The 14,487-nt window shown below is 44.9% G+C and overlaps 2 protein-coding genes across 2 annotated transcripts in view; one reads left to right on the top strand and one right to left on the bottom strand.

Moving 5' to 3' along the window:
* Positions 1-14,487, top strand: part of LOC138964050 (ATP-binding cassette sub-family C member 3-like) — a 52,453-nt gene that overhangs the window by 19,603 nt on the left and 18,363 nt on the right. Inside the window, exons 13-19 of the mRNA XM_070335930.1 lie at positions 487-633; positions 2,490-2,571; positions 3,152-3,218; positions 3,624-3,750; positions 4,195-4,371; positions 4,922-5,089; positions 5,616-5,799. Of these exons, the coding sequence (XP_070192031.1) occupies positions 487-633; positions 2,490-2,571; positions 3,152-3,218; positions 3,624-3,750; positions 4,195-4,371; positions 4,922-5,089; positions 5,616-5,799 (952 nt within the window). The remainder of the gene's footprint in view (positions 1-486; positions 634-2,489; positions 2,572-3,151; positions 3,219-3,623; positions 3,751-4,194; positions 4,372-4,921; positions 5,090-5,615; positions 5,800-14,487) is intronic.
* LOC138963658 (uncharacterized) lies at positions 7,203-13,870 on the bottom strand. Its single transcript, XM_070335505.1, has 2 exons — positions 12,883-13,870; positions 7,203-9,743 (listed from the first exon to the last, which is right to left on the bottom strand). The coding sequence occupies exons 1-2, from the start codon at positions 13,868-13,870 to the stop codon at positions 8,233-8,235; spliced, it is 2,499 nt and encodes an 832-aa protein (XP_070191606.1). The 3' UTR covers positions 7,203-8,232.

Genomic DNA, 14,487 nt, shown 5'->3' with positions numbered 1-14,487 from the left:
GGTCAAAGTGATCACCCAAAAATCACAAATTGATATATATATACTAGTGTTGAAAGTTTGAAATGAGTAGGCTGCACGACACTCGTACCAAAGAGTAAACCCAGAGGACCTTTACGAGTGCAGAGTACATTTTGTCTTTTTGTCAATAACTGGCAACAGAGCTGAGATGCACGAAGCGAAACTGGGTGCTACCCAACTGAGTTGGATCAAGCTACGGAGTCTGATTGGTTGAAATCACATTTGGGTGGCACTCAGTTGGAGTCTGATTGGTTGAAATCACAGTTTGGGTGGCACTCAGTTTGGCTTCGTACACATCAGCCCAGGTTACACTCTCCTTACACAACTACTATACAGAGCTAAGTCGATTGCGAGTGACATAGCGATTAGTGCTCTGCTGTAAAGTAGAGAAACCCATCTTGGGTAATCGTATCAAGCGGTACCATACTGAACTTCTCTTCACTTGTCAGTCCCGTGCTTGACGTGCAGATATCGGTGGTGATGTTCGTGACGTACGTGCACAGCAGTGAGGACCACTACCTGACCCCCAGCACGGCTTTCGTCGCCATCGCCCTCATGGACATCCTCAGGTCAGCCATGGAGGAGCTGCCCAGCATCATCACGCACATGGTCAAGGTGTGTGTCCTGAGAATAGGCTAGACTCCACTCGACTAGACTCGACTTGACTAGACTTTACTAGACTAGACTAGACCAGACAAGACTAGACTACACTAGACTAGACTTTACTAGACTAGACTAGACTAGACTAGACTAGACTAGACTAGACAAGACAAGACTAGACTAGACCACACTATAGACTAGACTAGACGGCATCAAGGCTCTGAGGCACAGATAGAACAAGCTTGTGGAGGTCCGTAGGGACAATGCTGAAATGAAACCTTGTTCTAGTCTCGCAAGTCACTAGCTCGTTCCTAGTCGGGCCCGGTACTTTTCAGTTGACCCTCGTAGACTAGAGGAGATGTGGGTGCTAGAAGAGTAGAAGATCACACCACAACGGCATCCGTTACCACCTCTCAAATAGACTCCTTGAGAGCCGTCACAGACGACGACCCCCTTATCAATAAACACATGGCGAAGGTGTGTGCATGTGCTTTAATAACAGCTATTGTGTTTTCAGCGTAGCAATAGGGTCTGATATTTAGACGAGACAAGTATAATGCCGACGAGTCGCACAATATTATATCGCTGTTCTGACCTTGAGTTGTTGTTCCAAACTGACAAAATGACAGTTTTTGCGTCGATGCGTTGATCTCAGGTTTTGATAGCAGACGCCGTTTCTTATGCGCATTAGTTTTGCGCAGGCGCCACACTGACTTTGGAAAAAAACTCGATTTTACAACACAGCTGTTGAAACAGCTTTTTATTAGTTCATTCGTATGCAACAACAAGAAGTTTGAGTTTTTTAATTTTGAACAAGGCTGCTTATGAAGAAGACCAAAACACAGCATCAACGGAAAACTATAAACAACTGAAGAACTAGGATGCAACAAGGGGAGGAGAAGAGAACAGCTAATCCGTATATAACGCGAGCAGAGTTTTCATTTTGGGTGAATGACATTTATACTTGTCTCGTCATGAAGCGAATTGTTCAACCTCAGTTATAAACGACTACATGAATGTTAGTGCCATGGGTCGATCATCAATACTTCAGAGGGGAAGTGGGGTATTCAGTGTGAAGTTGCGAGGTAAGAAAAGCCGAATGCGAAAGTTTGTCTCAGTCGAGTCGGCAACTGAGCTCACACAGGCACACAAAAACGGCTGTTCCGTTTTACCCCCCTGTTTGAACTACATCTTTCGACTTTGGGCATTTTGTGGTGTTTAGGGACAGAAAATAATTGGTTTAGTCCTGTTTCATCGGGAAGTTAGCAGAAAAGGGTATGCTATCGACATTTGTAAAGCTGAAAAACATTCCCGAGTAGAATTTCAAGTTGTCAGTGTATGCTGTTGTCGATTGAAACATCGTGTGGTACAGATGGGTAAACCGGAACCATGCGTCTTTGTTATTGCCGATATGCTTTTGGATATCGGCAAAAAATGACCAACTTCCGTAGCGTTATGCTTTGATGATCGGAATACGGATGTGTGAGACCATCCAATCACAGCCCCCGAATTCCCCCACGTGTCTATCAGAATAGCTTTATAAGTTGATAGTGAACGCGATGAAGGCTCCATTATTTTCGGCGTATCAACACCATTCAGAAACGTCGTGTTCGTCCTATTCTACGCAAAGCAAGGTTGTGTCAAGCGAAAACGCACCGAAGCCAATTTGACAAGTAGGTTGACTAATTTGGTAGGTTATGGTGTAAGTAGTAGCTACCTGTGATCTTTGTTCGGGCAGCGCTTCCTATATTGGAATAGCATGTTTATCCGTTTCACAGATCAATATTCACATCTTACAGCAGTGAAAAATATCGCTTATTTCTTAGTAGAGAGAGAAAGAAAACCTCAGCATGTCTATATTTTTGTTGCAGGTTAGAGTGTCTTTCCGTAGAGTCAACGACTTTCTGAACCGTACAGATCTGGAGGACAACGTTAGTTCAGATGTGGATTCAGGTATGTGCCCACATGTTCCCCTCTTGACTCTCTGCGTCCCTTTTCTCGTTTAAAGCTGATCTGCAGAACATTTTCTGTATACAACCATTCTTTCACGTGAAGTGTTCGAACGGTCAAATGTAAATTTAAATTAGTGTTCCCGATTAACTGAGCCCGGCAAGGGTAAACCATGCAGTTGCATCCTTCAACAGGAACTAAGGCTGACAGAAGACATCGATTTTCTTATTTAAAATTGTAGCTTTACACCACGATTCTTTTATTGTTGCAACAAGCTGGCATGGCCTGGTTCTCTCTGCCAGGCAACTTTAGCAACTTGCGACAGCTTCCGTAAATTCGGAACAGTAAACTATATTTCTTGGTAATGGTGTATAATGTCATAACTTGCTGAATGATTCTGTTGAAAATAAAAGAAACAAAACTAACTTTCTGAAAAGTCTTGAGGACTGTAGTGATACCTACATTTGTCTAGCCACGTTTCTGCTTAGATTTCCCCCTATGTGTCATTTTTCAAACGAAAGTGATCACTAACTTTTGCGTAAAGTATGTTTGTTTATTAGTTCCGTGTGTTTCTTGTTTGCAGATGCGGCTATTTCAATCGAGGATGGTTTCTTTTCTTGGACTTCAGAAGCGACACCTACTTTGAAAAAGTTTGCATTCTACTCTTTCTTGTTTCATACTCATATTTTTGATATATTAATGTATGCGTAATTTGAACAAGAACGACATTCTTTATTCACACAGACAGAAGAAAGGGCGGAACAACATACAGACAGACAGAGAGACAGACAGACAGACAGACAGACAGACAGACAGGCAGACAGACAGGGAGACGGAGAGACAGAGAGACAGGCAGGCAGGCAGGCAGACCGACAGACCGACAGACCAACAGACAGACACTCGCATACACACACGCACGAACAAACACACACACACACACACACACACACACACACACACACACACGCACACACACGCACACACACACACACACACATGTGTGTGATCTAAGTTACTCTCAATATCTGTTGAGCTGTGTATTTGACCTGTTGCAGTATCAATGTGAGAGTGAAGAAGGGGTCCCTGGTGGCTGTGGTGGGCACTGTGGGCTGTGGAAAGTCCTCCCTGCTCTCTGCCTGTCTGGGGGAGATGAACACACTCAGGGGACACGTCAGCGTGAAGGTGAGAGTATACTTAAAATACATGGCAACATTTTGGTATCGGCGGCCAACTTTCAACCACGCTTTTCTTTTACTACCGTGCTTGACTCCTCCGAATGAAAGCCTTGGTCCTGCATTGACACCTTGCCATAGGGCCGAGATGTTAATTGTACTTTGTTTTCTGTACAACATTTGTCGAATGTGCTATACAACTCTTGGAAATAGTGACAGTTTCGTGAAAAGTTTGGCAATTCTGCTTAAATGCGCGAATAGCCTCCTTGCCTCTGATACAAGATACTGTTATGAGAGAATAAAAGGCATTGACATGAACAAACACTCTTCAGAGCGTTCACTTTCCTATGTCTCTTATAGTTCAAGATACTTACGCTTTACGCTCCACTTTCAAGTCTTGCAAGGAAAATCATGCCCAGAATAGTCTGTTACATTCCTGTCACTATTGTTGCAGGGCTCCGTAGCCTACGTACCGCAACAAGCGTGGATCCAGCACGCCAGCCTGAGGGACAACGTGTTGTTTGGCGGACACGTGGACGAGAAGCTGTATAACCAGTGTCTGGACAACTGTGCTCTCAGGACTGACCTCGAGATAATGCCTGGTGGAGACAACACAGAGATAGGGGAAAGGGTAAGCTGTATAACCAGTGTCTGGACAACTGTGCTCTCAGGACTGACCTGGAGATAATGCCTGGTGGAGACAACACAGAGATAGGGGAAAGGGTAAGCTGTATAACCAGTGTCTGGACAACTGTGCTCTCAGGACTGACCTGGAGATAATGCCTGGTGGAGACAACACAGAGATAGGGGAAAGGGTAAGCTGTATAACCAGTGTCTGGACAACTGTGCTCTCAGGACTGACCTGGAGATAATGCCTGGTGGAGACAACACAGAGATAGGGGAAAGGGTAAGCTGTATAACCAGTGTCTGGACAACTGTGCTCTCAGGACTGACCTGGAGATAATGCCTGGTGGAGACAACACAGAGATAGGGGAAAGGATAAGCTCCATTGATGGCTCATCGACGTATTTTGTATATTATTATAAGTGAATTAAATGTTTTGTGAAAGTAGCCTTTTGTCGGTTTGAAAACAAAATCTTTCCAAATGTACGATATTTGAATGGAAAAAAACCTGCATCACGCACAAACATTAATCATAACTTTGACAATCCATGTTGCAGGGCATCAACCTGAGTGGCGGTCAGAAGCAGCGCGTGAGTTTAGCACGTGCAGTGTATAGTCAGGCTGACGTCTACATTATGGATGACCCGCTGTCTGCCGTGGACTGTCACGTGGGTTCGCACATCTTTGACAACGTCATTGGACACCAGGGCATGCTGGCCGGCAAGGTCAGTGATTCGGCTGAGTCCTGGATGCATGCAACCGTGTGAATCGAGCCAACCAGAGAACGCTGAACCTCTATTTTGCTAACCAGTCGAAACATTTGTGTTTTAAGCAAACGTTGAGATAAAACAAATTAGGTATCATTATAACGACTTAAAACGATTTTGTTTTAACGCATGAGGAATGAATGACAAAAACCTTTCTTGGACGAAAAAAATGTTTGACACTTTTATAGACAAGAAAGTAAAAGTGTGGTCTATGTTTTTAGTGTTTTTTATGTAAATATGTTTCAAGTTTTAGTTCCTTGGACAGTAGAGAGCTTTTCCCCTAAGACGAGAATCAAAAGCGAAAATGTTACACTGTTGAAGGATCATATAGAATGAAGTTGCTTTTAAAGAATTTCAACAAAACCTTTTGAAATCCTGACACAGTTACAGCCTATATTATCCATCACGTGCGGATGTAACAATGTTTAGTTTCTGAATATGAATAACTTCTTAAAACTAATCCCCAATCTGCCAAATATGACAGACCCGGGTGCTGGTGACTCACGGGGTGCAGTGGCTACCCAAGGTGGATCAGATCATTGTGGTCAGACACGGCCGGGTGTCCGAAGTCGGTTCTTACGACGAGCTCCTCTCTCACAACGGACCTTTTGCCAAGTTCCTCAAGCACTACATGGTTCACGACTCGGAGACCAAGGTGGACCCTCAAGGTAAAGTCGCTTTTGCCAGTGCAAAGACAGCGTTTGAGGAATAAGATTGCACTCAACAGATTGATCAGCTTCGCCTAAAGCATTAAACAAAACAAGAGGCGAAGCCTTCAAGGCTCACGTAAGAAATCGACAAACAGTAACACAAACTCAATCACTCCGTCACACATACACACACACAGTACACACACACACACACACACACACACATCCTTGTGTTTTGGTTGATCTGGAGACACAAACTTTTCACCTCCATTCTGGCGACTCTTTTATTTGTAATGCTAGATGAAAAAGAAAACCATCATTGCACTTCTCTATCATTAATTAACCTAATTATGTTTCGAGAAGCGGAGTGGCGCAGTGGTTAGAGCGCTTGCCTCTCACGCTGGAGGTCGTGGTTCGTCCCCCACTCGGGGACAAGTACAAATACCCGATTTTTCCGAGCGCTCTCCAGTCCACCCAGCTGGAAATGGGTACCTGACCCTATTCAGGGCCGGGGAAGGCAAAGGCAGCGAGGGAGAGGAGATGGGCACCGCCCTCATAAAAAGCTGGCCCCCAGAAAAGTTGAGATCTCTAACATCTCTCTCCCCTACGACCAGATGGTTATGGGAATACCTTTACCTTTACCTATGTTTTGGAAATTGCGGTAACTTAACAAAACCAAAATAAAACTGTACGTACACTATGCTGACCACATGTGTAAAACGTTCTGGTGACCACACAGATTCTGCTGACCACATGTGTAAAACGATCTGGTGACCACACGCAAGTTTTTTACATTCAAACACAAGACATACATATTTCTGAAGACTTTCATTTCCCGCCAGAATTGCAAAACCTCTCTGATGACCACATGTGTAACTTTCTGCTGACCACCCCACACGTGTATTACATTCAAACACAAGACATACATACGTAACGTTCTGCTGACCACTCAAACATTCTGCATTCAACAATGTGCACCGAGTTTTGAAACCTACACCGGTCCACATTAAAATACCTTAATTCCCGTTTCTTTTACCTTAACAAACCTGACTTGAATCTCCCTGAATATCTTATCCTAATAATTCGTTGCCTTTCTTGTGCATAGCAAATCTGAGATGGTGCATGCATTGTGATGCTTGTGTATGCCATGTTTTCTGATATACAGTGTTCTTACACCAAAAACCATGTTAAGACTTGTTCTTTTTCTTTCGTTTTGTTTGAAGAGGCACACTCGAAAACTACTAAGTTTGCGTTTTGGGGTTATTTATTTTGTGTCTGTTTCTCTTGATATGCACATGCACCCGGGAGATTGCTTTTATCTGCCAGCACTTTAATCGAGATGCTTTCAATGTGCCTCTGTTCAAGAGAGAGATATTCCATTTGTAATGACATGCATTCAACGGAAAGCAAGGTAAATTCAATTCACGCTAACTTAAACTTTATTAAAAAACAGAAACAAAGTTCTTGCACGAATATTAACAACAACAGAAATAACTACAAATAAAATTAGAAAGGTACAGACACTTTCTCTATCCGCAATTAAATTGATGAAACGAAAGATACATTATTTTTCAAGGCGACTATCAAATGCCTCAAGAACGGCACCACAGAGAATGGCCAGCAACTATAATAACCAAAGTAAAAGTAGAAAGGAACAGACATCTGCAGTTAGATTGGTGAAACAAAAGACATATACAATCTTAAACCAATGGTTCCATAGATTATCATGGCAGGTCATACAGTCCATTTACACACACAAATCTTACAACTGCTACAGTAACACAACATTCGTGCACGACTGCTAACAACAACAACAATAAAATTAGAAAGGGACAGTCACTTTCTCTATCCGCAGTTAAAATTGGTGAAACAAAATATACATTATTTCTTAAGGCGACTATCATATGCCTTAACGGCATCGCAGACAATGGCCAGCAACAATAAAAACCAAAATAAAAGTAGAAAGGGACATACATCTGCAGTTAAATTGGTTAAACAAAAGATTAATTATTTCTCAAGATGACTGTCACATGGACATCCCCTCACATAATCACAAATATGTTTAGGTTTTCGTGTGGGTGGAGGAGCATCCATCCTCATTAAATGCTACACAAAATGCAACACCTTCTGTCTCACTGGTGCGCTTTGTCGGGTTTGTATAGGTTGTGGGAGAGTGACCTTTTCGTGCAAAAGCTCTGACAAACAAAGGATTGACCAGTCACTAGTTGGTGGTCTGTCAGCAACACCTGTTTCGTTCCCCCGGTTTCTGACAGCCCACTCGCTCGTGATTGGTCAATCCTTTGTTTGTCGGAGCTTTTGCAAGAAAGGGTAACCCGTCCACAACACCAACAAACCCGAAGGAGTTATTTCCAAACATCTATTATTAATATCAATAAGCAAAGGCTAATCAGACCTTCATGTTGTTCGTCCGTCGATTCGACGAGGACCACTCTAGTCGTCCGGGGGTTGCTGGGGCTGGCTATTTCTGTGTGTGCGAAGATGGCTGACAAGGCCGATCCTGGCACGGAAGGTTCGGACACAAAAGGGACAAGGGACGAGTGGGACGTCTCCAGGAGGGTTGATGGCACGGGCTTTTCGGGTCTGTCTCATCAATTCAGCGGCGGTGGTTCTGCTGGCCTCGCACATCTTGGCGCCTTTGTGGATGGAGGAGCGCCAGGTGGCACGATCCAGTGCAGATTTCTCCCACGTGTCAGGGTTGATGGAAAACGCTTTCAGTGAGGCTTTGAGAGTGTCTTTGAAGCGTTTCTTCTGTCCTCCGTGGGACCGCTGGCCCTGTTGCAGCTCGCCATAGAACAGTCTTTTGGGCAGTCTTTCGTCTGGCATACGGGCTACGTGCCCAGCCCAGCGAAGCTGGGACTGCATCAGGATGGTAGTGATGCTGGGGAGATCTGCTCTGGCTAGCACTTCTGTATCTGGGACTTTGTCCTGCCACTTTATGCCCAGGATCTTTCTGAGACTTGTTGTGTGGAAATGATTCAGTTTCCTGGCATGTCGTTGGTACACTGTCCATGTCTCGCAAGCGTAGAGCAGCGTTGGGAGCACCACTGCCCTGTACACTTTCAGCTTGGTCTGGGTGGTGATGCCTCTTCTGTTCCAGACATTTGGGTACAGTCTGCCAAAGGTGGAGCTGGCTCTCGCTATTCTGACGTTCACTTCGTCGTCGATGGTGACATTTTGCGACAGTGTGCTGCCCAGGTAGGTGAAGCGGTTCACCGTGTTGAGTCTCTGGCCATTGACTGTGATGTCAGGCTCGACATAAGGTTTTCCAGGCGCTGGCTGATGAAGGACTTCAGTCTTCTTAGTGCTGATCGTCAGACCAAAGTTTGAGCAAGCGCTGGAGAACATGTCAACGCTGCATTGCATATCAGCTTCTGAGACAACGTTGAGGGCACAGTCATCAGCAAACAGGAAGTCTCTAATGATATCCTTCGTGACCTTGGTTTTTGCTTGGAGCCTCCGAAGGTTGAACAGTTTACCATCTGTGCGGTACCTCAGGGCGATCCCGATATCTCCGTCTCGGAAGGCGTCTGTCAGCATGGCCGAAAACATGAGGCTGAACAGTGTCGGCGCCAGGACACAGCCTTGTTTGACCCCATTTGTGACTGGGAATGGGTCAGACGTCTCTCCGCTGTCTTGGACTCTGGCCTGCATGCCCTCGTGGAACTGCTGTACCAAGGCGATGAATTTCCTTGGGCATCCGTACTTGGCCATGATATTCCACAGACCCTCTCTGCTGACGGTGTCGAAGGCCTTGGTCAAGTCGACATAGGTTGAGAACAGGTCAGAGTTTTGCTCCTGGCATTTCTCTTGTAGCTGCCTGGCAGCAAACACCATGTCGATGGTCCCACGCTCTTTCCTGAATCCACACTGACTCTCAGGTAGGAGCCCCTGGTCGAGGTGTGCTGTGAGGCGGTTGAGCAGGAGCCTGGCAAGGATCTTCCCTGCAATGGAGAGCAGGGATATGCCTCTGTGGTTGTCACAGGCCTGTCTGTTTCCTTTTCGCTTGTACAGGTGTATGATAGACCTTCATATAAGGATGAACAATCTCAAACCAATGGTTCCATAGATTAAGATATCTTGGCAGGTCATACAGTCCATTTACACTCACAAATCTAAAAATCTGCAGCAGTAACACAAGTATGGAAATATAGGTACTGGACGTATGTATACCAACATTAACATGCCCACAAAAATCCCATTCTTTCAGACAAAAATCAAGTATTACAAAAATGAAAAGACCACAAACACAAAACAACAAAGAAAATCAAAGCCACTTCAACCTCGTCACATTTCAAAACATTGAATTTAACAAGTTTTGAACAGCCATAAGCAAAATTTGACCAGAAAAGTGTTCTGGTCATATGTCTTTGACAACAGCAATGAATAACTGTAGAATATCCCCAAAATCAAGTTCACAGGCACACTTTTCATGACAGCAGTAACTTTTAAAAAACCATCACACAACGAGAAAAGATTCAATAATCAAGCATAAATCCACCGGCATGAGTGATTATGAAAGTAAATTAGTGTGTGTGTGAGTTACTGTAAGCTGACAACACAGCAGAATGTAGCCATAACATTCTGCCAGTCTAAGAACATAAAGTTGGAGATAACAAAGATTCAATCAAATGGTTAATCGTATTCTGATATGGTTAACCTTAAAGACAATGTCTGCAGAGGTCACAAACTGGCACTACCATGACAATCACACTGAATGAATTTAACACACAAGAAGTTGTTGCCGAGATTGAAAGTTGACAAAAAATTAAACAATCTTAGACAACAACAACAAAAAACAATCTCAGAGTGTGTGTGTGGGGGGGGGGGGGTGGTGCAAGGGAGTGGATTGGCACTTTGTGATTGAAATGCTCGGACACACGGGCAACAAGAGAGAGAGAGAGAGAGAGAGAGAGAGAGAGAGAGAGAGAGAGAGAGAGAGAGAGAGAGAGAGAGAGAGAGAGAGAGAAAGAGAGAGAGGGAGGGAGAGAGAGAGAGAGAGAGATAGAGAGAGAGAGAGAAAGAGAGAGAGGGAGGGAGAGAGAGAGAGAGAGAGAGAGTTTTGTGTCAATGTGAACCTGATGTCATTTGTAATGACCTGCATTCAAATAATAGCAAGGTAAATTCACGCTAACTTGAACTTAATTCAAAAACAAAATTCTTACACGACTGCTAACAACAACAAAAATAAAATTAGAAAGGGACAGACACTTTCTCTATCCGCAGTTAAAATTGGTGAAAGAAAAGCATCGACAGTGGTTGTCTGAAGAGAAACAAGTCGCGTAAGGCGAAAATACTACATTTAGTCAAGCTGTCGAACTCACAGAATGAAACTGAACGCAATGCAATTTTTCAGCAAGACCGTATACTCGTAGCATCGTCAGTCCACCGCTCGTGGCAAAGGGAGTGAAATTGACAAGAAGAGCGGGGCAGTAGTTGCGCTGAGAAGGATAGCACGCTTTTCTGTACCTCTCTTCGTTTTAACTTTCTGAGCGTGTTTTTAATCCAAATATATCATACCTATATGTTTTTGGAATCAGGAACCGACAAGAAATAAGATGAAAGTGTTTTTAAATTGATTTCGAACATTTAATTTTGATCATATTTTTTATATTTTTAATTTTCAGAGCTTGTTTTTAATCCAAATATAACATATTTATATGTTTTTGGAATCAGAAAATGATAAAGAATAAGATGAACGTAAATTTGGATGGTTTTATAAAAAAATTAATTTGTTTACAATTTTCAGATTGTTAATGACCAAAGTCATTAATTAATTTTTAAGCCACCACGCTGAAATGCAATACCGAAGTCCGGCCTTTGTCGAAGATTGCTTGGCCAAAATTTCAACCAATTTGATTGAAAAATGAGGGTGTGACAGTGCCGCCTCAACTTTTACAAAAAGCCGGATATGTAAATGCTTCTCTGTTTTTGTTCAAGGTATTCTCGTGTCAAAAAGTGCGTTTGTGTACGCATTATTTTTGCATGAATTTGCAAACCAGAGTAGGTAACTTTAACAACTGCCCAGGTAAAAATTACACTCTGATTCTCATTGTTCAACTCGTATTTATGTTTCTCCTGCTGTCCTTGTATCGCAGTCGGATGCATAGTTGTTTATCACAAGTTATCTAGAACGGGCGAAAAACTGACTGCGAAGGTACATGTTCACACGGGAATCTCGGTAATCAGTAAGCCTTTCTTCTTGTTAGAATTGGTCCACAAACACTTTCAACCGTCAACATGTTGGGTTGCCACCCCTTGTTCCTCGTAAGAATGTTGTAACCGCCGTCTAGCCGAGTTATCCCGGATGTTTTCGAAAGTTCTGCCCGGAGTTGTACGAAGTGATGTCACTCTACCCGGACTTTGGAAGTAATCATAATCGGTTTCGCTTCAGTGGGGCTATTACCCAATGGTCAGGGTCGAGCTATTTTGTTGTGGTGGACGGCTACTATTGTAGGTATAAGCTCAAAAGTGCGGTAATATGCCCAAGGGGGTACGATTGTGGAGTCATTTGGCGTAACCCGTGTCAACGCCCCCTTTGGGTGACCTACTTTGATCAGAACACAAACGGGTAGCACTTGCGGCGTAGTTTGAACAGCCTTTTGAAGACCTGTTGACAGGCGGTGGCAGGGGCGGATTAGGGGGGTGGTTACAGGGGTTCCGGAACCCCCCCCCCCTCCCCCTCGGCTGTAAAAAAAAAAAATATGTCTGTGAATGTTGTTCTTGTTTCTGGCTGTAATGCCGGGGGAATATGTAATTGTTTAATCAGTACTATTTTTGTACAGTTTTAACTGCCAATCCAATGCGACATGTCTTCCTTCTAACCATACTATACTAGCGGAAAAAAGTTAAGGACGGTTCACACACGCGATCACAGCAAAAGAACGAATGAACATATCGTACGGAAATTTGGAACACGTTTACTTCAGTCAATGTGCAACGCAACTGCAAAATTTGGGTTTATTTCATCGAGCCGATTCGGTTATTCATGTCCACAAACAGCAGAGGGGTCACAAATAAACATAACAAGTCTTTCATGAGGTCAATAATGGGTGTGTCCGCCACGTTTGCGCTCAAGTTCACCACACCTTGACCGCATAGAGTTCATAAGCTTCGTGAAAAAGGCCTGTGGAATGGCCTGCCACTCCTGTTGGAGCATCTGCAGCAGCTGCTGCAGGTTTCTGGGAGGCTGGTGGTTGGCCCTCACCTGCCTGTCCAGTTCGTCCCATACATGCTCTATGGGGTTAATGTCTGGCGAACAGGCAGGGAAATCCATCCTGACGACCCCGGTTTGCTGGATGTAGTCGTTGACAAGCCTGGCCCTGTGAGGAGTAGCATTCTCATCCTGAAACACGGCGTTTGGGCCAATCTGCTGCAGGGTCGGCAAGACAATAGGGGCGAGAATTTCGTCCCTGTAGCGTTGACCAGTGAGATTCCCGACCACATGGTACAGGGGGGTGCGTTGATGAAGGCTGAAGCCCCCCCAAACCATGACAGAGCCCCCGCAGAAGGCCACCCTCTCATGCACTGTGTCGTCTTCATAACGCTCGCCCTCACGCCTCCAGACCTTGCGCCGGCCGTCAGAATGGTACAGGTTGAACCTGGACTCGTCACTGAATAGGACCTGAGCCCAGTCCCGGCGCGTCCATCTCAAGTGGCGGCGACTCCAGGCCAGACGAGCCCGGCGATGAGCCTGTGTCAGCAGGGGACGCACAGCAGGACGACGACTCCGCAGCCGGGCGTCATGCAGGCGGTTGCCGATGGTCCTCTCACTAACGTTGATGTTAGTGGCCTCCCGTAACTGCCCTCTGATGACCTTGCAGGTGGTGGCCCGGTGCTGCAGCGCCTGCCGTTGGATGAAACGATCTTCCCTAGGAGTAGTCTTTTTGGGGCGACCCGACCTGGGCCTCTCCTCGACATTGTTTGTCGTCTGGAACCGTTGATTCAGCCTTACAATGACTGAATGCGATACCCCAAGTTGCCTGGCCACTTCGCACTTGGATACGCCGTCGTGGAGCCAGGCAATTGCTCTTCCTCGGTTGAATGTTGTCAGCTTCCGTCTGGCAGGCATGGTGAGGAGATGGCAGCTCGCAGAAAATCGGCGGCTTATAAAGCCGAGTTCGTGATCACAATTCACACTCGAAGGATTGTCCTTGCATGTGCACAACAATTTTGCCATGTTACCTGCCTTATTCTACCAGTGCGCACGCCAAACAACAGCCTACTTTTTGGCGATTTTGCTATTTTAGTCACGTGCTGCAGCTCTGCGCCCGGGAGTCCCGTGTAGTTTTCCTGCTAACACAGCATAACCTACCCATTGGTGTGTAGCATGCGACAGCCATTTGATTTTGCTGACGAAAGAACAGGGTGTTTTAAACAAATGAAAGTCAGCGGGGAAATCAGTGGCCCGTCCCTAACTTTTTTTCCGCTAGTATATATGATGTCGGGAGCAGATACCAGTGAAGATAAATTGCCATTTTTTAATACTAACTTTAAAATGCTTTAGCTTCAGACCTGGATTCCAGGTTGTAACACCCCCCCCCCCCCCCTTCAGGCTTAACTGCTCCGCCCCTGACTTGACTTGACTTATTCCTGTAGACTCCCTGTGGAGCATAGGGCCGCAACAACTTTTTTGTTGCGGTTTCTGTAGCAAGTTGGTTTTTTGGCGGGGTGGAGTTGCTAACCCCA

Source organism: Littorina saxatilis, linkage group LG4, assembly GCF_037325665.1.
Source record: "Littorina saxatilis isolate snail1 linkage group LG4, US_GU_Lsax_2.0, whole genome shotgun sequence".
Classification (NCBI taxonomy): Eukaryota; Metazoa; Mollusca; class Gastropoda; order Littorinimorpha; family Littorinidae; genus Littorina; species Littorina saxatilis.
The sequence above is the reverse complement of the archived record's forward strand: the minus strand, read 5'-3'. Positions and strand labels throughout refer to the sequence as shown.

Excerpts from the sequence above, each read along its gene's own strand:
- LOC138963658 (XM_070335505.1), bottom strand. The coding sequence starts at position 13,870 with ATGCCTGCCAGACGGAAGCTGACAACATTCAACCGAGGAAGAGCAATT. Across the intron at positions 9,744-12,882 it reads CTCTATGCGGTCAAGGTGTG|GGAAGATCCTTGCCAGGCTC; the intron begins GTGAACTTGAGC and ends TCTCCATTGCAG.